Genomic DNA, 27775 nt, shown 5'->3' with positions numbered 1-27775 from the left:
GGATTCATACAAAATCTGATTTATTTTAGAGTAAAAAAAAAAGAACATGAAATCAATTAGAATATAAGCTGAAACATTAACCATCTCACAGCTGGACCTAAGTTTTCATTGGCCATTAACATATTTACAATGACTAATCACATTTGCGCTTCATCAGTCCAGAGTTCAGATATTCCCCTTCATACCAATCAGAGTTGAACCCTTTAATTCCAGCCCAAACAAACCTCCTTGTGTGTTCAGCTGCACCAACATGGTAAAAATCTCCACTACAGATACAAGTCTCAGTGTGGCGACTGTGTGCTCGCTCCAGGAGACTCAGACCGGTCTAGCTTCATTGCTGCTTCGAGTGGGTTTGAGGAAATTGAGGTTGGTAGCACAGAGGTCTTACTCTCCAAAGAGGAAGACGCAGACGAGGGCAGAGATACAACTATGTACTTCTGCATAGGTCTTGGACCTGTCAGTCCAGGGCCACTGCCAGACTCCAGTTTTACCAAAGGCTGAAAGGTCGAAGTGGCACTGGGAACAGTGCTAGTGACTGATGAGGCTGACTGGGAAGAGCTGAGGGTGATAACCTAGAGGGAAGACAAGAGGACGGATGTAAATTCATACTCAGCTGTGGATTTTATAGAGAGGGGTTTCACTAAATCCCCCTCAAGTTTTTAGCTTTACAACAATCACATTATTAATGTATAAAAAAATATCAATTTCATATCTGTATTCATTTTTTATAATGTAATGCATAAGATACATGTTGTTAGAAAATGTAAGCACTGATCATGCTTACATAGTTATTGCAGCTGCTTTATTGAGATGGCAATAAAAAGGCATATTTAATAAATATATATATAAATCATCTTGTCAACATTAGAATGATAAGGTACCCTGTGGAGATTTCCTGCAGTGGTGATACTGTAGTGCAACAGTGAGTGTAAAACTGAATCAAAATCAAAAGTACCTGCTGAGTTGAGGCAGCTCCTGCACTGGTTGCCATGACGATGTACTTTGTTGCAGGGGGAGATGGCTGCGATGGGGTCCCCGGTCGAGGGGACATCAGAGTGAGGGAGCTTGGAACCTTGATGATGCTGGGAGTGCGTGGCCCTGACCCACCTAATCCACTTTGTGACACAGTAAGGGTGGGACGAGGCTGAAAAAAAAGGATTCATCGTTCATAATTGAAAAGCTTAGTGCTGGTTTACTTACACGTCATTCTGCAATGCTTCATATTAACGCTGAACTGTAAGGGCGGTGCCTAAATGATACATAATATGCCAATGTTTTTAGGGCATCTTTTCAAAAATCCCCTTCTAGCTTTCTCACATTTAATATACAGTGGAGATCCAAATTAGAGAACACATGATTATTTCTTTTTAAATACTATTTTTTATTGTTCTGAATTTGATAGACTATCCACTGTGGCTATTCCACTGCTGTACTAGCGTGCACTTCAACAAAAAGAAAATTAGAGGCGAAACCCGACAGTAACCCGAGAGGGCGGTTTACATGCGCAAATAATCGGGGTACTGAAGGAGTACTCTAGGTCTGAATTTATGAACATAAAAAAAAAAAAACAAGATTTCAATATGAATCAAGAATTAATACTTTGTTCTCCAATTTTGATCTCCACTATATATTTATATAAGTGTTAAATGTACCTGTGTGATTGTTAATGTCGTTCTGTTGACTTGTTGAGCTTGCAGTGCTGCTTGAGTCCTCGCCTTCACTACATGGGAGCAAAGCATGGGTCCGAGGCAACCGTAGTCTGTCCGGTACTGCTCTATGTTGTCAGGCTGAGGTCGGATCTTGGCAATAACACTTGCACAGTGTTTCTTTGAAAACAAAATACATTTTGCATATATGAAACACAAGTACTGGCATGATAGTATGAGACTATTGATTATAATATGAATTTAATGTTGTTTCAGTGAAATGATTTGATTATTATAGTATACAAATGTATCAATCAGTCGGACGTTGTCTACTTTTAAATGCATAATTATCGTGAAAGTATTACCAGTAAGAGGCTTTGAACGTGGTCAGCTCCTATCTTATCAATATTGGAGACCACTGGTCCTTCCATCACTGCTTTGATGCGAGCGCCCTCTATTGTAAGCCGAGGAAGGATCAACGTCTTAATTACCTGCAAGGGATAGAATCAGGAGGTTGGTGCCAAAAAGAGTGAGAAAATGATAAAGACCCTAGAAAATTTTTAAAAAAACAACACTCACATCAGGCCCAAGTTCAGCAAGTCCAGCGATGCAGCCGTAACGTGTCGTCCACTGGGTTTTGTCATCCAACCAACTCTGAGGATACATGTCAGTCTGGTTTACGGTGTGAAGGAGGGTAACATTTAACTAAGTGATCCCCCAAAACATATGGTCTGTGGCTATGAAAAAAAATTATCAAAAAACTATCCATGGGTATTCTTTTTGACAGGTTTGGACCGGGGAATTTGGTTATTTAAAAATAAAAGTTATCAAATCACTTAAATTCAGAGTTCAGACGTCCCAAGTGAAGATATATCTGGTACCTGACTGTATTTACAAAACATCTTGTTACCTTTATATTTCTGGGAACACAACATAAAACACAAAAGAACCCACCTTAGTAAAAGTCTTGGTAATACGGGACTGGATGTTGTTGGTCGTAGTACTGAAGGTCTTACAACTCTGGGCCATAAGGCGTGCAGCAAAGTCTCGTAAAGCCCAGTGATTGTCAACATCTGGTCGCAAACACAGCTGCTTACTTACAATACACGTCACCACAGCTGGGATGAGCTCGTGCAGCTAGAAGAAAAAAATATATATACCGCATTAAAATAAAAGTATACTTTTAAAAACTTAATATAACATCTTGTTTATTTTCTGAACTCACGTATTTCTCCAAATACAAGGTGGGGTTGTCCATTAGAGCTTTGACCATTCGCATTAGATAAATCAGCAGAGCCAAGTTGTTTTGCACCACATTCACACGAACCTTTGAGGAAAGCATAAAGTCAGTACTGTCAACAGAGATATACTTGGGAGTTTCATATTAGGTGAGAAGTGCTGAATGAAGGTCAAGAGGAGTTGGAAAAGATGCTCACTCCTTCAGAAATAAATGTGCTGAATCTTGGCAGCATCTGATACAGTCCAGGATCTGTGGCAATACTCTGTAAAGCCTCCTGAATGAGACAAAAGTGAAAGGACAGTCTGTAATTATTATTATTTGCATTATGTGGCCATTTATTTATGTTATAGCTAGTTAATGAAACCCACTATGTAATTTCTCTCGTCAAAACGAAACAAGAAAGAAGTAGTTACGTTGTTACTCAGCACGTATACAATAAACCATATATATGGACAGGTAGAAAAGTAGAACTTACAGCTCTCTTCGCTTCACAAGAGCCAACACACGCTTCTGTGATTTCCTTGTAGTAGAGCTGCTGTTCCACAGACAGCTCATGAGTGCTGCGAGGCTTCAACCTTATTAGACCCTTGTCCTTTCCTGAAAGAGACACACATTAACATAGGATGAAGGAGGTAAACCATAATCGTAAAGGATTAGGGAGGGCAGAAGGAAGTATGGCAGGGGGACAAAAAGAGGAAAGTTGAATTTTAGTAACACAAGATACCGACCTTTGCCATCAGCAGCTGTTGCCCCCTGACTCTTGCCTTGAATCGTACCTTCCTCCTCTTGACCAGGTTTGACAACTTTGAGGGGCTCTGTAGATTCAACCTTCTGTTGCTCTTTTGGTGCTGAAACACAGTAAATCAAACCCAGTTTTGAGTTTTTCTTCCTTAAATATTTTTTCTTTGTCTCTTAAGAGATGAAAATCTAAACCCGCCTTACCTGGCGGTGGATTTTCTGGAATAGAGGGCTGCACTCCCTCAATGCTTAACCAGTGAGCTGTGGATTAACAGACAAGCATGGTGTATATGGTTATAGTAAAACAAAAAAAATACAATATCATTGTGTATAACAGCATACAATACTGATTATCTGGGTACCTTTGAGAGACACATCTAGTGGAACTCTGGGGAGTGGTGTGTTAATAATGTCACTGAGGTCGACTTCCTTTTCCTCATAGAAATACAGCTCTCTTCCTCCACCACTTGCAAAGCGAAAAGGGATAAACTCTTGCGTCTGGAACCCATACAGGGGCTACAACGAGAGGAAACGACTTAGAACACAGAATTTAAGAAGAAAACAGGGCCCAGGGACCCACTTCATGCTTTCCTTCAAATTACATCCACATAAGTGATTAAATAAAGCTAAATCATGCAAGCTCTCCCTTACCTCCACATTTTTTAGTTTGAGAGCATTATCTATGTCACTGGTGGTTAATTTACGCCTCTTCCCGTGATGCATGAATTTGAGAGCATCCTACGCAAAAGGGAGACAGGAAAGAGACCAAACAGAACTTGAAATATAACGCTCATTTATCAGATATGACAAAAATACATTCAAGAATGTGGTTTTGGAGGAAATTACAGACCCACAAACAACACATCTGCTTCAATCGTCTGTGATTTACCTGTGCAATTTCTTTTATTCTGTAGCTGACTTCTTCACTTAGGGCTGCGCAGCTTTCCTCCTGTAACTGCCCCACTCCAACAGACTCTGCCATGGCCTTCATGGACTCTGTTGGCAGGGAGACCGAACACTGCTTCTGCCGGCGTTCCTCTGCCATGGCTAACAAAAAGTACACAGGTCTGTGAATATCACCCCTTACATTTATACACAGAAAATCTGATTCAAATAGATGTACGTCACTTATTCAGGAGACCCTAGGCTTTTGTTTGGGTATAACATTTTCAGTTCTACAAAATTTGAATGGTCAACAACAAAAGCTCAATCGCTCTGAAGCATTGACTCTTTATATGCAGTATATAGTCTGAAGCTAAAACATCACACAACATCTTGACATAAAATTGATGACAGCTTTGATATAGTTATGTGATGGTTCAGCAGACATTATATACAGCCTGTAGTCTACTTCTATAGAAACAATTCTGATCAAAGTGTATTTGCAGTATGTCATCATTCTCATTCCCCCAATGTAAGTTTGAGAAAGCATATCTTATTGCAGCCCATCATTTAGATGTTTTTAAACATTATGACACAACTATATCTACCTTGAGCAGGTCACAGTCAAAATATGGGAATCATGCAGCTAAAGGAGCTACAGGTTACCATGACTGATGGGAGGCACTGCATTCAAAAACTAGGTGTTTCACTGCAACTTTATGGGATAACCATCAAAAGAAAGTCATGACATATCAACTGGTGTTTACCAGACTCAGAGGGAAGCATGAGGGAAACTCAATATGCAAGGGTTCTATGGTCGAATGAGACCAAAATGACTAATTTACAATATATGACACATTTTCTGTAAGCTAAATAACTCTTTAACATGGTAGCATGAATGCAACAGGTGACTCTTACAAAATACAAATTATTTCTCATATATTCCTATCAAATATAGGATATATTATCATTTCTTGCATATGTATTTAATATATCTATTTGTTTTATTTATTGAATTTTATTTGAACTTATTGATATATTTTAGTATCCAAAATAACAAAATAAAAATACATTAAGAAAAAATAGGCAAATAAAACAGAAGGAAAAAAGGGATATTAAGAAGGAATAATAATAATCGAAGTAAATAAATAAACTGACAATGATAATCAAACCCCTTCATCCTGGTATTCTGTGAGAATCTTTTTCTCACGTCTCTTTTTGAACTCTTTCAACAACTCTTACAATGCCACATGATCAAGTCCAAGGGATGAATACTTTTTTTGAAGGGTTGGATACTTCATGTGTGTAAACAAACTGAGCTCCACAGAAAGCGGGTGAACCACTCGGATGGAATAACAACCAACTAGCTACATACAACACTCGAGCTACATCTTCAGTATACTCATGCAAATGCCACAACTTCATACCAAGATTTTTTTTAAACTGCGTTCATGTGAAGCCACTTAACGTGTGTATAGTTATTTAATTGTAACTTACAGTGAGCTAAATGTGATGTGTTAGCTTGCATGCTAGTAACTTAGCTTCCATTGACATTTTTACCTGAGTGAAGTTGTCCTCTCCTTTCTGAGTTTAAGCAGGAACTTACACGAATAAAAACCGTCAGTGTTGAGATTTGCGACAATAGTTGTTTCGCAATGCTAATTGTTCTCTATGAATATCCATCTCTTGATATAGATAACAAACTAATTCACGGGTTGCGGCTGAGACCGTTCGTGAATTAGCGCTTATGTTCCAACGCCATTTTGAGTCACGTTCCGGTTGTAATATCGCGAGACTATATTTGAGGCGACAGTAGCCGTATATCAAAGACTGTATAGAAAAGTAACTCAAAGTTCAGTGAAGTGTTTTTCAAATTGCAAAATTACCAATATCCCAATAACAAAACTGTCGCATTATAACATCATTAAATGGCAGTTTCCCTTACACACGGAACTACCCATATAGTCTACCCTCTAACCCAAGGCTAATGGAAGGAGGCTGGGACACCACCACTGTTGGAGGGTTACCGCGGATGGCGCTAAGGATAGTGATGGTTTCCGCTCAGGTGCTTTTGGGGTGCGCTTAGGTTGTCTCTCTCTTTCATTTTCATTTTTTCACATCTTTATTATTATAACACGAATAAAGTTAAGGACAGTGACAAAATCGGTGCTATAGACCTTTTCAACGGAATTCCATTGCTAGGCAACAGCCGTGTTCCTTGTTAACTTCTTGTCAGCTGATGTCATTCACATTCACTGCAACAGAAAATAATCTAGGACTGTTTTGGAATGTTTATGTTTACATCAGGTCACTCTTAGACATAATGCGTTTAATTGTTCTATGATAGTGCGCCAGCTATCGAGCCTCTCGGCAATTGGAGACCAGATGTTACTGCGCATGTGTCTAAAATATATTCTTTTTTTATATATATAATTTTCAATGTCCCAGCCTCCTTCCATTAGCCTTGCCTTTCCCCTTATGTGCGGAACCAATGTTATCCTCGAGCTTGCGGGGGTGACCTTACGTTGTAGCAACAGAGACCAATGTCAGGAGCGTGGTAGGACATTGCAAGAAGCAATCATGTACCGATTTATATTCCGGACTGTGTACGGGGCTCGAAACAAGTCGGCCAGTGTCTATGAGTCGTGTGTGTTGGCGGCTAAATGTGACAAAGCCGCCGCTCCAGTTTTCAGGTGAGTTTGGCTGTCAGCGAACGGCACACCTGATGACGAAACAGTGTGGCGAACGTTAATTAACGTCAGATACTCACTGGGTTGTTTAGGGATGTATTTTTGTTGAATAAAAAGTTATTACCTTGGCAACAATGTACATTTGAAATAGATCTAACATGTATTCTTTCCATAAAAGCTGTTAGGGAGCAGCTAAAGTTAGCTATTAGCTTACTTAACATGCACGGATGGGGGGGGGGGGGGTGATTGACATTTCTTTGAGCGGTAGGTCGTTTCCATGGTAACGTGTATATATTTTTATTTATTTTTTTATGTTTCTATGTCTGCAAAGCACCTTGTAGCTGTTTTGAAAGGTCCTATGTAAACGAAGATTATTATTATTATTGTTATTATTATAAATGACAACTTAAAACTGTATGAATCTAAAGAAGATTCCCCCAAAGATATAAAATAAAGATGAGGACGATATATCATTGACTGACATTTTTGTTTTTTTTTCTTTTTAGTTTCACGTTTTTCAAATTTCAAATTTTATTTTTTATCTCCACATACAAGTATTTGGAAATTAAATGTTGTTTCCCACGGACCAAGGTTCTGACAAAGCATAAACAACAGCGATTGCAGCAGCCCGCATCGGCCGATACGATATGCCTAAAAAATGCAAATATCGGCTGCCCGTTGTATTGGTCTGTCACTAATTAACTCTGTTTTCTTCTCTCAGCAGTGTTGCAAATGGAAGTGGGATCAAAGCCCTTAGCACAAGTCCGGTCCGGCTCTGTGAAAAGATAAATAGTGTTGCCCCCTCTAATCAGGATGAACAAAACAATGCAGATAAAGAGGCTGACCAAACAGAAACACCAACTTTGGTCACACAGAAAGCTGAAGATGATGGCAAAGTCATCGAGATGGCTGAACAAAGGGAGGAGGAGCCAGTGTCAGTGACAGATGTTGGAAGTAGCACGCAGCAGCAGGTGGATGTTAAAATTGAAGAGGTCGAGGCAACGCAACGGCGAGTGAAGGCTAACGCAGCTAAGAGTGGGAAGGAGAGTCTCATCGAACTTCTTGGAGCAATGAAGGTGGAAGTAACTAATAAGAGGAAGCTTAAAAACTTGAGAGAGACACCAAGTTATAAGGCTACACCCAAGCCAAATCCAGCAGCTATGGAGAGCACCATCAGTATGTTTCAGAAGGCAACAGTGGAGGCTTCGTCACAGAGGTGAGAGGGGGTTTGAAGTTATTCATCCGGTTGCATTGCCTTGTTAAAGTGCAGTTTCTTTCAGTTTTATCACAACATTAGCAAAGAAATGTTGACTTTAACATGATGACATGGCCACAGTATCACCAATGCCACGGATTCTGTTGCCAGTTTGATTGTTTCACCTGTAGTTTGTGTCTGTACTCTCGTTACTTATTTTACATATCTTGGGGAGGGTATCTGAAGACTTGATCGCTCTTCATCCGTTGTGTTTTTTTTAGTGAGACACTGGATCCTGAACTGGTTTCAGCCGCGTCTGCTGCTGCCTCCACGCTGCCTGACAGCAGCCAGGCCGAGTCCGAGCTCCTCAAGCAACTGAGGCAGCACGAGGCCGTCACCGAGACTCAGAAGAAAGGCGACATGAGAAACCTCGGGTATGCATCCCGTATACGTCTCCAGTATTATGAAAGTTAATGTGATGAATATTTCAGTGAGGTTGCAAATTTTTCCGCTTTTTTCTGTCCGTCTAATGGAAAATAAAAGTCCTCATTCACATTTAGTAAGTCCAACAATATCTTCTCAGAGTAATCATCGCTGACATGAAAGTAGGAAAGAAACACAACCGACCGAAGGCCTTGACAACTAATCAGATCCGGTTCGATGATGACGGGCGAGGATACACACAGGACAGAGGAATCGCGGGCGATCTGGACGGTGATCGACGAAGGTAATTACCTTCGTCACGTTTTTTACACAGACAGGTTTTGAGATGGACCGTGGGTTGAATGTGTTTTTTATTTTATATTTTTAAGGAGGAACTTGTTCTCAGGGAAACGGCTTAACATCTTCTCCCCCGCTACTGCTGAAGATGGAGTTGGATCAACAGTTGGTAATAATTCATTTTCTATTATTTATCACCTATGTTTGATTACAGTGGATGATTTATGGTGTCATTTGTATATTATTTCTAGTCCTCAGAGCTTCATTATTGCTTATTGTCACGCACAAATGTAAATGGTTTTAACTCTATCAGGACTGCCCATAATGCTACTGTCATACTTTCAGCACGGCCAACTCTATGGGACATGGACTTTGCTAATCGGTTGTCTCTGTCGACCAACCAATTACCCTCCAACGGGCTTGAGGAAATGATCCAGTGGACCAAGGAGGGGAAAATGTGGCAGTTCCCAGTCAACAATGAACTCGGTGAGTAATGCATACTGTAGTCAAGTTAAATATACAGAGAAGGAGGAAAAAAATGGCACACTGACACAGTCTTCTTTTTCTGTGTTAGGCCTTGAGGAGGAAGCCAGCGTCCCGTTCCATGAGCATATCTTCTTAGACAAACATTTGCAGGAGGGTCTCCCCCGTCAGGGACCAGTGCGTCACTTCATGGAGCTCGTGGTGGCCGGTCTGTCCAGAAACCCCTACCTGACAGTCCAACAGAAGAGGGAACACATTTCCTGGTTCAGAGACTACTTCCACCAGAAAGAGGAAGTCCTCAAGGAGGCCGATGTTTACCTCAACTGAACTTAAGACAATTGCATACGTTTTGCATGGACACATGAACGTAAGAGCTGTTTACTCAGAAGGAGCTTTGCAACTGATCATCATTACTCATACAGGTTGGATCTCTTAACTCAGACTATAGAATCACTGTTGTAATGTTGCGTATACAGGTGCTTGTACAAAGTCTACAAACAATATAAAGCAGCAAAAGTACAGTCCTTGCTTTGTGCTTATTTTAATTTTCTTCCAGTTAATCACAACTACTAGCCTGGGAACCAGACGAATCTGCAAACTAATGTTGTATTTGCTCCGGCAGATACGTCTGGTCCCCGTCCCATTCACACAGATATCCAGCCATGCTGAACCCTGGCCAGGCCAATCACAACCAATTATATCGTATAGCGAGGGTTTCAGACGATGACTGACACACGTGATGCCGTCATTTTTGACTTGCACATCCTCTCATCAGGGACACTATTGTAAGCATAAACCTAGTTTAGTAAAAGCAACCCAGATGGCTGCAGCTGATGTGTAACTTTCTGTTAAGGTACTATTTTCAAATTCTGATTGCAAAGATGGCAACATTTGACATATTGATACTACACCATCACAGCTCATCTCTGCATTGGTCGTATGTCTATCCAATTGCGTCCAAAGGCATTGTGGTCTACGGCTGTTGATAACGCCCCTTAGAAATGGAAAATTGAATGAGAGGATCCAGACTAACCTGCATTTGCGATTTGGTCTGGCAATGTCAGGGTACACAACTACTACTTTACCACTGATCATGTGTTCATAATCCATGCTAATGCACATTAGACTATAATGTGTCAATATTGATATAATCGCATGAACAGACCTTTGGATTTTCAGTGTCTGGGATTCCAAATTAGTTCCATAAATAAGTGTCAGCTTTAAGGTCGTGGTATTACTTGATTTACAAAAATTGTAGTTTTGCATTATACCGGTTAACATGATTAAAATATTGATATAAAAGTTTTCAAAGGTTGCATAACTGTTTAGTTGGATGAATTATTACATTCAAAGAAAATATTATTGTATTTTTGTGTCAAAGGTCATACAAACACCTGTGGTCGTGATGAATGGTGTTTTCCCAGGCAGCTCATAAAACAAGTAGAACTTATGTGCAGCATCTAGGACGTCAGATCAGGTTTACAGCAGGAGTGTAATAAGACCTTGAACCTTGTGTCCTTTGCAAAGGGAAGTGCTTTTAGAGTAAAAAAAAACATGTTAACAATGTACCACACAGATTCCATCTGGTCTAAAAACACCCTCTGCAATCTATTGTCTGAGAAAGTGTGGAAAATGAGAGCTTGACAGTCGAGAGTGCCTCATTTCCACATTTTGTTCACTTTTCCTTAAACACATGATTGGCATGATAAGATTTTGGCAACACTTCCCTCCTTATATGTTGTTAAATATAAAAAAAATGTTTTTGTGTGGAAAGACACCTGGTTCGGCTCACAAATGTCTTTTATGCAAATGATCCACTAGGTGGCGCTATTGACAGCTATGGGATTTCTAACAGGCTGGGACCTAGGCAGTTCAACAAAAAAGCTACCTTTTGTAATGCAGTAAAATGTGTTTGAGTAATTGTATTAACGAGTATGATAACAGCGGATATGATTGACAAAGGTGTTTAACCATTTTGTGAATGATGTCTGTTTTGGAGAACAAAATCCTAATTAACCAGAAAAACAAAAAGCCAAAAACACAAACCATTGATGAAAATGAAGTCATTTGTGGGGATACACGCAACTGCAGAATAAAAAGATGTCACTCTAGAATAAGACATCTATAAAGACATTTTACTATGCAAACCACACCCATGTGGTTTGCATACAAGATGTGCTGTTCAGAAAAAATGGATCTCTGTGGTGGTCAGGTGGGCACAGTATCCATCAAAGCCTGAGGGAGTCTGCGTATTCATCTGCATCTTTGGATGCTGTCCAAATGTGTTAAAATTGTAGCATTACAAAAGAAGGATATGACCCAAGAATCTGTAATTAAAGTTGAACCAAATGCAGTGGCCAAAAAGCGGTAATAATGATTGATTACTTTCGATATATGGTTATAAATCCGGTGTTAATAACTGGGAGGTCTTTAATTTGGGTCTGTAGATGGTTGCCATGGTAGCATCACAGTAATTTAGGGCGTAAAATGTTTTCATGCAAAGTTTTCAAAGTCATATGCCATGAAATAATGTGTGCTAATTAACGATTCAATGATTAACGGTTAAATATCTAAGCTCAACTTTAAATACTAAAGAGATACATTCAATGATCAAAACTAAGTACATTTACTCAAGTGCTGTAGAGAAATACAATTTTGACTTACTTTTACTTTACTTAAGTAATTCCATTTTATGCTACCTTATATTTCTACTTCACTACATTTCAGAGAAAACATTGTACTTTTAACTCCACTACATTTATTTGGTAACTTCCGCCAATAATACAAAATATTAAAAACAAATAAAATAGGTTATATTGTCATAGGTTAAGCTACACAGCAGTGTTTAGTCATCAATAAATTAGCCTGACCTTTACCAGCTGCAACATTAAAGTGATATTTACATTAATCTATCAATAATGATAATCCAATAATATAATATTCTGAAACAGGCCATTCTGCAGAATGACTACTTATATTTTTTATACTTTAAGTTTATTTTCATGCTATTACTTTTGTACTAACATTTTAATGCATGCCTTTTACTCGTAACAGAGTATTTCTGCAGTGTGGCATTACCACCTTTACCGAAGTAAAAACTCTGCACATATAATGCACATTATATTCAAAACAACCCAGCATGATTTCCAAACAAAGAGCCCTTGAATGCACCGTGAAGTTGAATAACCCAGAAGACGGAGCCTGTGAGTGAGCCCTGAAGGCAGCACCAGACTCTGCACGGCTGTCATAATTGACAGAGCGCGAGCGGCAGACTTGAGAGCTGCAGCTGGTGTGTGCGGGATGGTGTGAACATCAGTGGACACTTTCAACCAAACGGTTCTCTGACTTCTAAATAAGTCGTGAACGCAACATTTCTTTTCGCCTGTTGATTTTTTCCCCCATTTGACAGCCTACTTTATTTTTATTTTTTTTATGTGAGTGTCTGTGTGACAGTGAGAGCCGGTTTGACTCAGACATGGCTGGGGTACCGACACCACAGCCGGTCGAAATAGACCCGGAATTTGAGCCTCTCTCCCGCCCGCGGTCCTGCACCTGGCCGCTGCCCCGACCGGAGCTCAACGACCCGGCCGGCTCCAACACATCCTCCCCGGCACCGTCGGTGCAGCAGGAGCCGGGAGGAAACACCGAGTTCATCAGTAACCTCGGCTTGTTAGAGGAGGACTATGAAGAGTACGCGGAGCAGAAACCGCCTGTGCCCTGCAATGAATTTCAGTGTCGGGATGGAAACTGTGTCCATCCACACCACCACCACCACCACCATCACCCCCTTCAGCAGCAGCAGCAGCCGCAGCAGCTCCCGGGTCCGCAGCTGCCGCCTCAGCAACAGGTGCCTCCTCCTGGTGTCGCACCCCTGGGCAGCTCCGGCCAGAGGAAGAGCAGCTCGTCCCGCCGTAACGCCTGGGGGAACATGTCGTACGCTGACCTGATCACCAAGGCGATCGACAGCTCCCCCGAGAAGAGGCTGACGCTGTCTCAGATCTATGACTGGATGGTCAAGAATGTGCCTTACTTCAAGGATAAAGGAGACAGTAACAGCTCCGCGGGCTGGAAGGTGAGCACCCAGTTGTTAAGGATGAACCTGAGATGGTTTGACGGTGTGGTAAACTCCTTCAACACCGATAAAAAACTTTAGAAAAGTCACTCAATGCAGTTAGCAGCAGACACTCAGTCATTGAACCCTGATCCTTACTGTGCAGAAACCAGCAGGCAAACATACTGGTCTCTCCATCAGTGTCTGACTGCACTGATGCACGTTTTTACACTTTTTATTATAGCCACATGCAGAGAGCAAGGTTATGCTGTTTGAATGTCTAATGCATGTCTTATGTCCATTAAATAACAGATTATGTTCCTCTGTAGTCCTGCTAAAAAGAAAAAAGAAAACAACAACAGGGCACTTTAATCCTCAAAGTCTCAACACAGCCGTAGAAACTGTTGTATGAAAGGGAAAATAAGAAGGTTTTTTTTAGTGTTTTAGTAACAACCACGTTTCTCAGTCAGCAAATGTTTTCTATCACCTAGCAACATAAAACAAAAATTGTGATGTCGGACCAATGTGACACTTTTGTGTCCCACAGGGATCTGCAGATACAATGTTGGTTTTAAGCTCTATACTTTAAAGGGGAGTTATGCCCATTTTCAAAATTCAAACGTTATTCGTATGCCAAAGAGTGCTAAAGCTCTCTAAATTTGTGATGTCATCCGGTATAAAGTGTGGAGCTGCTGCGTAAACAGTGAAATATGTCATAGATGACACTGAGAGCACCCCGGGGATGATCTGAGTATACAGGAACATGTTCTGTTTCAAAACTGACAGAACTACAATGGAATAAAAGTAATTTTGGTATATTAAAAAATAAATAAATCTCTTTCAGTCCATGGAGCAGCTCCAGACTTTCTACCTGATGACATCACAAGACTTACTTCTCGGGTTTCTGGCTTTGAGAGAGAGGAGCTCATGTTTACAAATTTTGATTACAATTCTTAATGTAGGCTAATCTCTCAGAGTCAGTCAATATTTAAAATGACCATGATTTCAAAAATGCTCAACGGTTACTCTTGAATTTGGCTGCTGAACATTGGCAACTCAGTAACCTTTGAAGTTTTGTCATGGTTTCCTCTGTCAGAGGCAACACGCACGCGCACACACACACACGCCTCCCTCTGCTATGTCAGTGAGGAAACATACAGTAGAAGCAGAACACCAGCCCGCAAGTCTTGACTGTACACATCCCGTATGAGCCTGAGAATATTTCTCTCTGTACGATCCTGAAGCACAACGCTGCGTAAATAACAGACACGTTTAGTTTGGAGAATACTGAAGACTCCAGAAAAATGAAACACAGATTTCACATGTACTTTTTTAGTGGGAACAATCTATTCAGTATTACCAGAAAAAACACACTGACTCACGGCCTATGCAGCATTTCCACGGTCATGGAAAACCTGGGACGGTCCTGGAATTTTACAACGCTGTGCTTTCTGGCCTGAAAATGTATTGGAAATATTTAGCACAAGTAGTAAAGCAGTAGCCTAATGCCTGTGCAAACATGCTAATCCCGGTCTTAATATTGTCTAGCCGGGTGAGGAAGTTAGTCAGCCATGATGGATAGAAATTGACTGACAAAAGTAGACAGAGAACATAAAGTAGAACAAAAACATGTGAGCCAAATTCATATTTAAGCGTTGCGACCCCTGCTGTAACCCCTGCATACTCATGAAACATCATTTTGAAGTTATGTCAGGAAACGCTTTTGTGAACGTCAATCAGATTTAGTTTCCATTGTTTAACACCCCTTTGCAAAAAGCCGGTTCACAGACTTATGGCTCTCCTAAACCTCCCTTTCCTCCTTTTCTTAGTCTTTCTGCAGTACTTTAACTACACTTTGTTACAAATACAGTAGGTGCGCAGACTGGGGAGAGTGCAGTCAGGTTTTTGCCAGCGTGGATTAAACTGTTTGACAATAACAGGAGGCGACACAAACAGCTCAATCAGTGTTGGGGAGTGTGTCAGAGGGGAAGGGGTTTAAGAGAAGGGAATGCCGGGAACAACGTCAAACATCCTCCATTCCTTAGCTGTGCGCTCATATCTTTGTGTCCCTGTCTTCTAGAGTTTCCTCAGCGGATGCTCCAGCTTGGAGAAAGGGATCGCTGCTCTTTATCCTATCGCTTCCTTTTCTGCCCTCTCTCAGGCCTTCTGCTGAAGGTGTTTGCGTTTGTTCAAGTAGAGCCTGGATAGTTTTCATAGGCCGACTGTCCTTTCAGCACCGAGATCTGGCAATAATGGCCAGCGGTGCCCGTAGCTTTTTGAATAACAGATTTTCCATCCGGTCTATAAACTAACACTAGCTACAACAATCACATCGAACCAGAAGTTGAACCAAACTCAACCAACATCCCAGTATACACGTTATTCTTTAATCTACTTTACCCTGCTGATAATGTTGGGTCATTTGTTAATAACCGACAGTCCTTTTTGTTATAACTTTAAAAAGGAATTTTGCTCACAGTCCTGACTCTGTTTTAGTGCTAAAAGTTTTGCCGTAGCCGGTCTTTTCTTTGTGTTCCATTCACAAATGCCTCAATAACAATATCACCAGCCTGTTTATCTTTAATATTAAATCAACACATCTCCACTTCAACCTCTGCATTCCTAAATGTTGGCACGCTTCACTGGTCCTTGGAACCACCGGCTAATAGTTATTTTTACACTTTCCTGTTAAAAAAACACGACAGTCCCCCCACAATGAACTATGATGCATTTCCTGCAGAGTGGATGGAAAACAGTGCCATGTGTTAACATCCCCACCCTGCAAAACACGAGGGTCAGGGCTGGAAAAATAGGACGAAAACCAATAAGAGAGACCATACATGGCTCATGTTTGTGCATCTAATTGTATGTGAAGTCATGTTATTCCACTTCAGCGTTCCTGACGCACGCTAAAGGAAAGCATCAGTCTGCTCATGAATGTATTGACTTTAGAATTCACGCGCACAAGCGTCCCTGATTGTAATGACAGATAGAGATACGCCAGAGAGACCTCATGGTGGGTGGAGGGCGTTGACTTTGAACCTCAGTTATTTTACAGCTCCACCTAGAAAACTGAAGGTGGGTGGAGGGCAGGACGAGGGCGACGATGCCGCAGATAGAGCTTCCTGTCTCCCTCGTGTCATGGAGGCGTTTTGTGTTTTCCCTCTAAAAATTGTGCAGTTGTGATCATGATGCCTTTACCACAAGAGTGGGCCCCTTCCAACTAGGAGGACTGGTTCCCCCAGGGGTATTGGTGGGTCTATGAGAGGCAGCGTGCAGCATGCAGGGTACTTTACCATCTTACTGGTATTGCCACTGTTTTTCTCAGTGAACTGTGACCTTGAATAATGGAACAGGAAGCAGCAGCGGCGAGTTTAACTGGCACAGAACTTCTGAGGTGTTTGAATCATGTAAGAAAGTATTTTAACAACATTACTTGATTCTTAAAGGTTCATGGAGGGCCATTTGGCTATTTATTCACGAGTCTTATGGATAAATAAACAGTTTCGTGTCAAAAAGGCCCCTACTAATTAGTAGCCTGTTGGTTGTGCTGCCTGGCGTCTTATGTTTGCATATGACCAAAACTAGTGACAGACAACACTGACTTTATATATTCAGGATGAGCTGAGTTGCTAAGTGGAAAATCGCACTCCATTTAAACATCAACCATATATAGTGACGGTTAGTAGAGCACCCAAAGTTAGATGTATGATTGTAGATGATGGTGCCATTAATTAACATTTCTCCCACAATGGCTTCAATTATACCGAAGCTGACTTTTATCCAACTCAAGTGTCTCAAGTAATTGGATGAACAATGAAAAGTTACTGTAATTATATGATGCAGTATTAAAGGTCCCATATTGTGCAAATGTTCAGGTTCATGCTTGTATTAGAACTGTTTACATGCTTTAATGTTCAGAAAACACAATTTTTCCTCATACTGTCTGTCTGAATATACCTGGATTCACCCTCAGTCTGAAACACAACATTTTAGCGCCTTTAGAAGCCAAGTCTGCTCCGATTGGTCAGCATTTCAGGGACTAACGCATCTGCACTCTCTGCATAGTCATTGCAGCCAGGGAATGACCTATACAGTATAGTTGTGACTTCACAACCATACAGAAGTCCTGACGCTCATTTAAAGGCACAGTTTCTAAATACGTGCTTTGTGCATTTCTCTGTGGATTGAGCAATTTCACACCTTGTTTTATAATCACAAAAGGCATGGGAATCTCATTTTACAATATGAAGAATACCCAGGTAAAAATGCATTCGTTGTTTTAGCGTTGTTCTTTTAGGGATGGCAAAGTTGTTCTGTCGGTCGACTTGTTCACAACATCGGTCCAGACTGAAATACTACTACATCGGAGCTACTGAATGGGTTGCCATGACGCATTATACAGACATTCATGGTCCCCTGAGGATGAATCCTAATTTCCTCTAGGGTCACTTTATCATCGCCATTTGTGACTTAAGTGAAAACTTAACAACGATTGGGTGTGTTGCCATGTAATATGGTGCCCACACTTCTCAGTGTGAATTGTAGGTGATCTCTCAACTTGTCATCTAGTGCGATTATCGGGTCATATCAGGTCAAAACGTCAGTTTGTCCAACACTTTATTTATGACCAAATACTTGCAAACAAACTAATCACGTTTTCAGTAGCCTCAGCTTAACTTTATGTTTAGTTTCTTGTTATTATAGCAAATATATGTAGCAAATGTGCTCATAGGTTACTTTAAGATGTTGACCATGGTTGAAAGTTAAACATTTTAGCATGCTGACATGAGCATTTACAGCACACTGACCCTATCGCCTCAGAGAGCTGCCAGCATGGCTGTAGACTATTCAAAGTCTATAAAATCAGAAAAAGAAAACCCCAGTTTTAATTTAAGTGACCATTTTTTGTGTTTAAAGGGTCCACTTTTAAATGAATCAGCTGTTTAATTGTCAGTTGCAGTTGGAAGACACATGCCTGACAAGGGGCTACTAAAAGCGACAAAAAATGCACTGAATATCTGCCAGCTATTTGTCTTGGGATCACAAGGTTAAAAAGGGAGGCCTTCCCTTAACTTAGAGGAGGCTAAGAGGCCCACTGAAAGCTTCATGTAACCCCATGAAGAAAGGGAGGCTTGGGGCAGGGGCTTTCAAAGAGGACCGGCTGTGGCTTGAGGGAAGGAGGGGAGCAGTCAGCTGACTGCTGGCTGTAGGCTAAAGCCTGTGTACAGTCTGCTGCCTACACATGTGTGAGTCTGTGGAATCTGTGGCATGTGGGTTTCTGCATTGCCCTCCAGTCCTATGCAGCATAATAATCCCCCTCTATATAATGTTCACAAAAAAAGAACCTGACCTCAAATCCACTCTGCAAGTGCCAAGGGAGGTGAAGAAAGAGTGTGAGTGTGTGTGTGTGTGTGTGTGTGTGTGTGTGTGAGACCCTGTAAAGTGTGCAAAAAATGTGTCACTTTCAAGATTAGGCTGAGAAAGATTAGAGATCAACTTTCTAATCGGATTAGCATTTATAAATGTTTAGTATGATTTAAGTGGGATTGTGTGCTTGTGTTAATCAATAGCACATCACATGAGGATGTTTAACTGTCCATCATTCTCGTTTACCCCCTCCTTGCTTATCCAGAGCTGAACTCCTAACACAAAGCTCCCCATTCCTTTTTATAGTCCCACTTTGAAGCCACTGCAGAAGTAGGTCACTCAGTTTGATGCTCAGTGTTAATGAAGTAGCTGCCATTGTGCCTGGTGCCATGAAGAGGCGACATGGTCCCGCACTGAGCTGGAGGGCTCTACTTCTGCAGCAACAGCGCTTGCCTTTTTACCGCCCTGTAACAGAAAACTTTATTTTCAACTTCCTGGTTCAGAGAAGAAAGGGGGGGAAGGGGTGCGCAGGAAGACACTGTCAGGAAGTGGCTTGTCCTTTTACTGTAATCTCTGCAAGCGCTGTGCTCTTTTATTCTCTTATTTACACCACATATCTGACTGCTTTCTTCTGGAAGTAATATGACAAAAGTTATTAAAGATAAAGGCTCTGATTAGTTGTCTGCATTGTATTTTTGCACTCAGCAAAAGCATCATACGGAATATAATCAAGAAGCAGATTATTTTCCTTTATTGTTATTATTATAATTATATTATTATCTCTTTGTATTAAGCTGCTGGAGACATGGCTGCTGCTAAATAAATGTGCCTGTCTGGTATTTTAAGTGGACAGGAATAAGAAATACAGCTGCTAATGTTATCTATATCATAATATATACATAGTGTTTCATATATATATATATATATATATATATATATATATATATATATATATTTTTTAATTAAAGGACTCTGCAATTCTAAATATTTACATATTTGCTTTATTGTGATATATATCACTATAAAATAATCATTTTGATACTGATTTCAGACTCATCACCCTTGTGTCACTAATAGGAAGCCAATCTTGGCATTGCCATTGTGAGCTACACAATCAACGAGCTAGCAGAAGACTCAGGGGACTCTGCCAACACTCTGGTCAAGAAGTGTATCACAGCTGAACTCTCTGTGGTCAATGGCACCCAGAGAGAATAGCATACTCACTGTTGATGGGATTTTGATTTGTGGGAAATTGTTGCACGTGTTTCCTCCTTCACTACAACATGGGGGGCGGTTTCCCCTGTTGCTGAGGTCAATGAAGCTCTGATAAGAAGTCAGAACATAAAAAAAATTATGCAACACTGGGTATCTGCTTTATAAATACAATCTAACAATATATAGCTTCAATTGAGACTTTAATTTAAAAAAAGAAATAACACATACACACATACAAATTAACTGCTACAGCGTGGTCTGGTATTACCGGTGGCTCATATGAGCTAATGTTAGCTAACATTAAGTAGACATTTTTTTCGTAACTGATAATATTTAATTCATTTTCTGACTTCTTTGCTTGTGATATTTTTAGATGTTTTCAGCCAAACCTTGTCCAAAAGTTATGTTCCCATGCAACAAAACAGAATTCATAATAACGTTTCCAGGGAAACACATTTTCTAACGTTTCAACACGTCCTCGTACCAGCGACAGGTGCACGTTGTGGAAACATGTGGTTAAGGCTTTGAATTGAAATAAAATTACTTGGTTAAATTTTGGGTTAAAATAAGTATTATATTTTTTAACATAAGTTTAAATAAGTCAACTTTTACTTTGGTTTTCTCAGGAAACAAGCAGGTCTCCCTGTGAAAGTCCTGTGTTGACCCATCCATCAACAAAACAAACCTAATTCTTGAGTAAATATGCCCCAAGTATCTCAAATTTTCACATGTAAGAGACAAAATATATATTACTTCAGTGCTTCAAAGTTACATAGTCTCCCTATAAAATGTTTGTGATAACTGTTGCTGCACTGCATGTAGAAGATGCAAATTAAAAGTGATTCTCTTTTTCCCTCCAGTTTTTCATCACTAACTAAATATCAGGCCTCATCACTGATAGAAAACCAAGTAACTGATTTGAGTAGCAGCTGGTTTCCAGCGGCCGGTCTCCTGGGGGATCCTCTGTCCTGTCTGTGGTTGTGTCTGGCGCTGTATGTAAAAACGTTTGGACCAGTTGTGAGGCCACTTTCACTGCGGCTGCACCTGTCCCTGCGACTGGGCCTTGTTTGTTTACTTATCCTGCGACCGTTACTGCAAGCCTCATGCTTCACTACACAAGAAACAGCAGCTGTGTCGATTCGATTGTTTTGAAGTTCAGTAGGAGGAAGCTTGCAGCAGTTTGCCTTGATGATATTGATCACAGACGATGAAGAGATCATTGGGTACATTTAAAGAGTTGTAAAATGACGGATGATTCTCTACGATCTAACGCAGGTTTTTAACGAGTGCTGCGATCTGAACTGGGTAGCAGCAGGTGGACTGCATTTACAGCGTGCCGATCGACATGTTGCATCTCTGAGGGCAGACCAAAAATAAACTTTGTCAGAAGGAAAAAGACCCTGCTGTGTCAGGCATCCCTGCACCAGCTGACCTGGACCACTTTGACATGTTGTATATAGCCAGTTTGTGTCAGATGCAGCAAGAAAGGTTGCTTCACAGAGCTTTATGTAAGCTAATATAGATTGTATTTAGTTTTCCTTTGCACATAAGATGCATTAAAGGGCAATAGCAAGGATGTAAAGGGATTTTTAAAGCTAGAAATGATGCAGACTTGCTTTTGAAAGTGTTAAGGCACACAACAATCAATTTACCTTGCCCACAAACACGATGCAAGATATTTCCCCTTAACTCAGGAGCTTCACATGGCAAATTAGCATTAGATTACAATATTACACTTTATGTAATCCATCTTAACTCTTGTACAAGTGTTGGATCACTGCTCTAATTCTTCTATAGATCCTCTCTCCTAGACATTATGTCACTTACAGGCCTCCATTATCTGTGCCTGGGAACTTCCCTGGTTGCTGTGAAAGGTCAATGAAGAGCATATAGATTTCTTAATGCCCCACATTCACATGAGCTGCTGTGCAGCTCCAGGTGCACATATTTTACTACTTCAAAGTCGGTTTTAAAATGAAGGATGTAACAATATGTTTTATAAAGAAGTTTAGCAACAATGGAACATATAGGCCACCTTGGGTCTGGCTTTCAGAGACATAATGTGTGAATGGGGCACCTCTTGAATTAGGGAGGCGGGGGATGTCTTTTGTTCTCTTTAGGCTGAGGTGAGGTCTGTCTGAGACAAGGATTATCCCCAGCCGAGTAGAGAGTTCCCCCTCCCAGGACCCAGTCATGCAGTCCATGATCTATTGTGGGCACTAATCAGAGGGTGCAGATATTTGCATATCACTAGCGATCTCAGCCGTGTGCGAGCAAGACATGTCATTTGGTTAGTGGAATATAAAGTTGGTTCACAGACTTGAGTCTGTGCAGCACACGGCTCAGATCTCAGGTCCTCCACCGATGACTCATTTCCTGTCTTTGGTTACAGATTGAGATCATGTGAAAAAAGAGAATATAGCGGAGAAAAGGTCATGAATCAAATGGACACGACTCAGAATTAGCATTGCATTTTTAAGGCTGTGCAGTGAACTCCAGCTTAAGTCTCTCAGGTCTGCATGTGCAGGATGTCCTCCAACACACAGGAAGCCTTATTTAAAGTCAGTGGAAGAGAAGGGAGGAGATCTGTTCGGGGTGGGGGTTTGGGGGGTCTGTCGTCAGAAAGCAGACAGTCCTACCCAGCAGCACGTCACATCTGATGCTTCTCCTCCTCTTTTTGTTCCCGCTCCATCTAACCTGTTTGCATGTCTCTGTCAGCGCCTGCCGAGGAGCTCGTGTTCAGCACACAGTGAACTCATTGACCCCAGCTCTGCTGGCAAAAACATCTCACTCTGTCACCCTCCCCATCCTCACTTCGAACTCTGTAACCTCCCCTTGCTTTCTTTTTCAGTAAAATTTCTCATTCATGCACAGCCCGCTGCCTCCACTCTTCGGATCAGGCTTCACAAGGCCACTGTTGATGTATAGTTTGAGGTCGAACTTGAGCTGTAGTTCAGTGCCTTAGTGTTGAAACAGTCATCCAAAACAATACTCACATATTCTTAAGCTTGTATTTCTACAATTATTCAGTTTCATTCTGGTCTAAGTCTTGGTTATGCAGCTACATAAAATTATTGAAAGTATATTTCTTCCCACTATAAAGCCATATGCCCCAACTCAAGACCTACATTTTTGTCTGAAGAGAGGCGATGCACTACACTTGTGTCCAGTATGACTGTCTTTCTGTTCCCAAACCATCGTTGTTTTTCTTACTGAGAGAATTACCACAGGAGGCGCCTCTGTGTCCTTTTTAGAGTTCATAACGTAGCATTAGAGAAAATGTACGGGATGAGGCTTTAGGTGTATACAAGTGACCACAATGGAAAAATGTGACCACATACAAAGTTAAACCCAAAGTAATACATGCTCTCTTCAGTTTTCTTTAATCAGCTCTTTCAGTAAAAAAAAAAAAAAATACTGCTCGCGGAAGGGTGGGACAAAAATGCATTTAACGTACAAGAAAAGGCTAGGTCTACCAACCATGCATAAGACTCATACAATTCACATTCATATGGTAATGGCATCAGTATAGTTCTATGTCCTCAGACAGATACACATTAAAGGTCCCATATTTATAAAAGAGAAATATTCATATCTTTTTTTTATTATTATTAAGTGGGTTGAGATGCTATATAAACACTGAAAACACAACCCTCAATGAAAAAAACAAACAAAGAAATGAACACAGCCTGTATTCTGAAACTGTGCCTTTTTAAATGAGCTGTCAGGACTTCTGTACAGTTTTGATGTCACAATTATACTATACATAGGTAGAAAGTGCTGCTACAGTGTCATTACAGTAATTGACTGGCTGCTATGACAGTGCAGAGGTGCAGAGAGCGCAGATGTGTAAGACCCAGAAATGCTGACCAATCAGAGCAGACTGGGCTTTTTCAGGAGGGGGTCTTAAAGAGACGCTACAGGCGCTAAAACAGACACACAGTATGAGAAAAAGAATCTGTTTTCTGAACATTAAAGCATGTAAGCATGGTCTGGTAGAAACACAAAAGTATAAACTTGAAAATGTGCACAATATGTCCCCTTTAATCAGGCAAAATAGTAAAAAATGCTAATTTAAATCAACTTTATTTAGCTGACTGTTTTCGTTTTTTTATTATAGGTTATTGTGTTTATATTGTACATTTAGTCTGTTTGATGCCATCTTCTATTTTGTTAGTCATCGGATTCAGTAACAGATACTGCACATTGGCAGACGTGACATCTGTCTTGCAATGGTGCCAAATATTTATTTAGTGTAAAATAAATGACACCATATTTCCCATCCATCCCTCGCTCCTTCATGCCAAAGTAACTAATGTCTTTTGCTGGAGAGTGGAAGAGGGAGTGGAAAAAGGCTCGGTAGTAGACATAATATTGTTGACGGAGGATATGGACGTATGCAGACTTCCTGTTCATCTACTGGCATTGACATCACACTCAACTACCAGCTTCTTCTCCATTCAGTATGAAAAATTACAAACATTTCCTCTGCAGCAATAAACTTTATTATTTAATTCCCACTGAAAAGAAACTCACAGTTGCTTCTTTTTGCACCAGAGGGTCACTATTGAGTGTTTAAACAACACTAGAATATTTCTTAAGGAAAATATTGACCAACTTTTTGCCCAAAATAATTTAAAAATTGGAAACTAAATCCTGTTGTGAAGTTATTTTGATGCTCCATTGTGGCCTCAGAGCCCAAAGATAACTTACAAATGATAAACTTTTTTCCCATCCAGAACTCCATCAGACACAACCTGTCCCTCCACAGCCGCTTTGTGCGTATTCAAAACGAGGGAACGGGGAAAAGCTCCTGGTGGATGCTGAACCCAGACGGGGGAAAGAGCGGAAAGTCCCCTCGACGCAGAGCTGCCTCCATGGACAACAACAGTAAGTTTGCAAAGAGCCGAGGAAGGGCCACAAAGAAAAAGGTACAGTCCCACTTTTATTAACACTATACTCACAAATACATACAATTGATCTGTACATAGTTTGGCCATTTTTTCTGTTTTAATCCTCCCATATTATGCTCATTATGAGGTTCATACTTTCATCTTTACTTGCTTTAATGTTCAAAAAAACCTTTTCTCATACTGTCTGTCTAAATATACCTATTATTCACCCTTTGTCTGAAACGCTCCGTTTTAGCACCTGTCTCTTCAAAGCCCCCTCCCAAAAAAGCCCAGTCTGCTGTGATTGGTCAATGTTTCAGTGTTTTCCACATCTGTGCTCTCAGCATCTCTGCACCCTCATTGAAGTCGGGGAATGACTGTAACGGCACTGTGGTGATACTTTCTACCTTTTATATAGTATAGTTGTGACATCACAACTGTACTGAAGTCCTGACAGCTCGTTTAAAGTCACAGTTTCTGAATACAGGCTGTGGGCATTTTTCTGTCAATTGAGCGTGTTGATACTTTGACAGGATTTATAATCCAAAAACACATGGAAATCTCACTTTTTACAAAGTAGGACCTTTTAATAGTTACCTTGTTGTTTTTACTTGTGTTTCTTTTATCTGTTTTTATTGTCTTGTAAAGCACTTTGCAACATCAGTTTTGATAAGTATAAATACCGTATAATATGTCGCTACAGCCAGCAGCTCTGGCTGAAGGTAACAACCATTTGTATTTTTAACAGAGGTTATGTGTGGGAATGTTGGCCACACAAAGTAATTGTGGATTTCGTCATCTTCTGACTGAGCCGGCTTAGCTGTTTCTGCATTCCCAGAGCGATGTTAAGCTAAGCTAACCAGTTGCTGGTGGTAGCTTCAGATATGAGAGTGGTGTTGTTCTCATCTAACTCTTCACAAGCGAGTGAATAAACGTATTCCCCAAAATGTTGAACTATTCCTGTTGTATAATAACTGTGATGAAAGTTAATAATACACTGGTGATTTTTATGGCAGCCTGTGTGAGCTTTTAATGTTTTTCTATCCACAGATGGCTCTACAGGAGGAGGTTGAGGGAGGAGCAGCCAGCAGTGGTTCCCAGTACTCTAACTGGCTGGGAAGCCCAAACTCCCACAGTAATGAGGACTTTGAAGCCTGGAGCTCCTTTAGGACGCGCACAAGCTCTGACGCCAGCACCCTGAGTGGTTGCCATTCTCCTTTCCCTTCTGAACAAGATGACCTGGGGGAGCCTGACGGCCACATGATGTACTCTGGAGCGGCGGGGACCAAGATGAACTCCACCCTGCCTAGCCTGTCTGAGGTAGCTGGATCCATGGGCCAACATGGCTCAGAGAACGTCATGGAGAGTTTGCTGGATAACCTGAACCTGCTGTCTCCTAAACCCCCCCAGCTGGGTTCTGACTCCTCACATTCATCAAATGCTGCAATGCTTCAGAGTAGCCCCTACAGCTCCACTGGCTTGACCCCGCACCCACAGAAGGACTACCGTAAGTGCATGTACAGCCAGATGAGGATGAACTCCCTGTCCCCTGCCCCCATGCAGACACTTCCAGAGACCAAGCCAGGCTTTGGGGCTTATGAGAACCAATATATCTGCCCTGCTGGCCTCCTCAAAGAGCTGCTGACCTCAGATGCAGAGGCCAGTAGGGACACACAGGTGCCTCAAGTGGTTGGGGGAGGTTGTCTTTTGCCCACTTACAGCCCCCGGAACCACATGGGGGGTCATAATGGAGTAAAAATGAGGAATCCTTCACCGAGTCACCCAGTTCCTCTTGTAAATCCACAAGCTATACATAGCCAGCGTCCTTCAACCTCACAAGAATTGAATAGCTGTAACATGATCCCCCTGACTAGTCTGACTAGTCTTTCAGGGGCCCCTCCTCGAATGACCAGCCTGAGGACATGTATGCAGCTTCCCCGTGGACACCCAGCTCACTCTAACCCTGTTTCGGCAAGCTACAGCTACAGGGAACTCAACTCGGTTCACCCACACGGTCACCACCAGGAACGGCTGCCCAGTGACCTGGACAACATGTCCATTGAGAGGTTTGAATGTGACATGGAGACTGTTCTTCATGAGACACTCATGGATGGCGGGGCGCTGGACTTTAACTTTGACCCTGCAGCTGGGCCTCATGGGTTTCCCCAGAGGGTGAAGACCACCACACACAGTTGGGTGTCAGGCTAGGTGGATCACAAATAGGTAAGACTGAGAAGTAGTCTGGCAGTAAGCATGTATTAAAACTATAACAAAAATCATGTCCATGTTTCTCATCTCTGATCATTTTTCATTCTCCCTCACAGGTGCTGCTCACCTTCATTCAGAGGCGTGAAAATGTAAATCCACTGAAGCCACTATTATCTCTCTCCGCAGAGCATCTAACACAAAGTTCAAAAGCGTGACCGTCTTGAGATGCAGCTCCATGCAAAACATCCATACATGTTATTACTTTATATGTGATAGAGTAAACTAAATAACTTTATCAGTCAGATCCACATACTGAAATAAGACACAACAACCAAATGGTTTAATTCATAACTGCATTGAACATGCTTGAAACATTTTTAAGATAAACAAGTTGGCATTAGCAAATATAGTCTTGTCACAAACTGGACCTATCTATATACTCATT

At 41.1% G+C, this 27775-nt stretch overlaps 3 protein-coding genes across 4 annotated transcripts; 2 read left to right on the top strand and 1 right to left on the bottom strand.

The window, feature by feature from the left end:
* Positions 1 to 149: 149 nt before the first annotated feature.
* On the bottom strand, positions 150 to 6245 carry taf6 (TAF6 RNA polymerase II, TATA box binding protein (TBP)-associated factor). Its single transcript, XM_083927436.1, has 15 exons — positions 6067 to 6245; positions 4514 to 4671; positions 4276 to 4362; positions 3987 to 4140; positions 3829 to 3885; positions 3615 to 3734; positions 3362 to 3483; positions 3083 to 3160; positions 2872 to 2973; positions 2601 to 2783; positions 2226 to 2300; positions 2012 to 2137; positions 1653 to 1826; positions 956 to 1144; positions 150 to 572 (listed from the first exon to the last, which is right to left on the bottom strand). Exons 2-15 carry the CDS (start codon positions 4667 to 4669, stop codon positions 282 to 284), a joined length of 1914 nt encoding a protein of 637 aa, XP_083783562.1. The 5' UTR covers positions 4670 to 4671; positions 6067 to 6245; the 3' UTR covers positions 150 to 281.
* An 807-nt stretch (positions 6246 to 7052) lies between these two features.
* Positions 7053 to 10806, top strand: mrps31 (mitochondrial ribosomal protein S31). Of its 2 annotated transcripts, none has more exons than XM_083927044.1 (7): positions 7053 to 7199; positions 7921 to 8412; positions 8673 to 8825; positions 8975 to 9118; positions 9204 to 9280; positions 9457 to 9597; positions 9686 to 10806. In XM_083927044.1, the coding sequence occupies exons 1-7, from the start codon at positions 7087 to 7089 to the stop codon at positions 9919 to 9921; spliced, it is 1356 nt and encodes a 451-aa protein (XP_083783170.1). In that variant the 5' UTR covers positions 7053 to 7086; the 3' UTR covers positions 9922 to 10806. The 2 variants fall into 2 exon arrangements, with proteins under 2 accessions (XP_083783170.1, XP_083783169.1); XM_083927043.1 differs by having other exon boundaries at positions 7918 to 8412.
* Positions 10807 to 12904: 2098 nt separating this feature from the next.
* On the top strand, positions 12905 to 27526 carry LOC310956736 (forkhead box protein O1-A-like). Its single transcript, XM_083927098.1, has 4 exons — positions 12905 to 13666; positions 24970 to 25161; positions 26173 to 27345; positions 27447 to 27526. Exons 1-3 carry the CDS (start codon positions 13070 to 13072, stop codon positions 27328 to 27330), a joined length of 1947 nt encoding a protein of 648 aa, XP_083783224.1. The 5' UTR covers positions 12905 to 13069; the 3' UTR covers positions 27331 to 27345; positions 27447 to 27526.
* The last annotated feature ends 249 nt before the right edge of the window (positions 27527 to 27775 follow it).

The sequence above is a fragment of the Echiichthys vipera genome (genome assembly GCF_963691815.1).
Source record: "Echiichthys vipera genome assembly, chromosome: 14".
In the NCBI taxonomy this organism is placed as follows: Eukaryota; Metazoa; Chordata; class Actinopteri; order Perciformes; family Trachinidae; genus Echiichthys; species Echiichthys vipera.
This window is presented reverse-complemented; position numbering and strand designations above follow the sequence as displayed.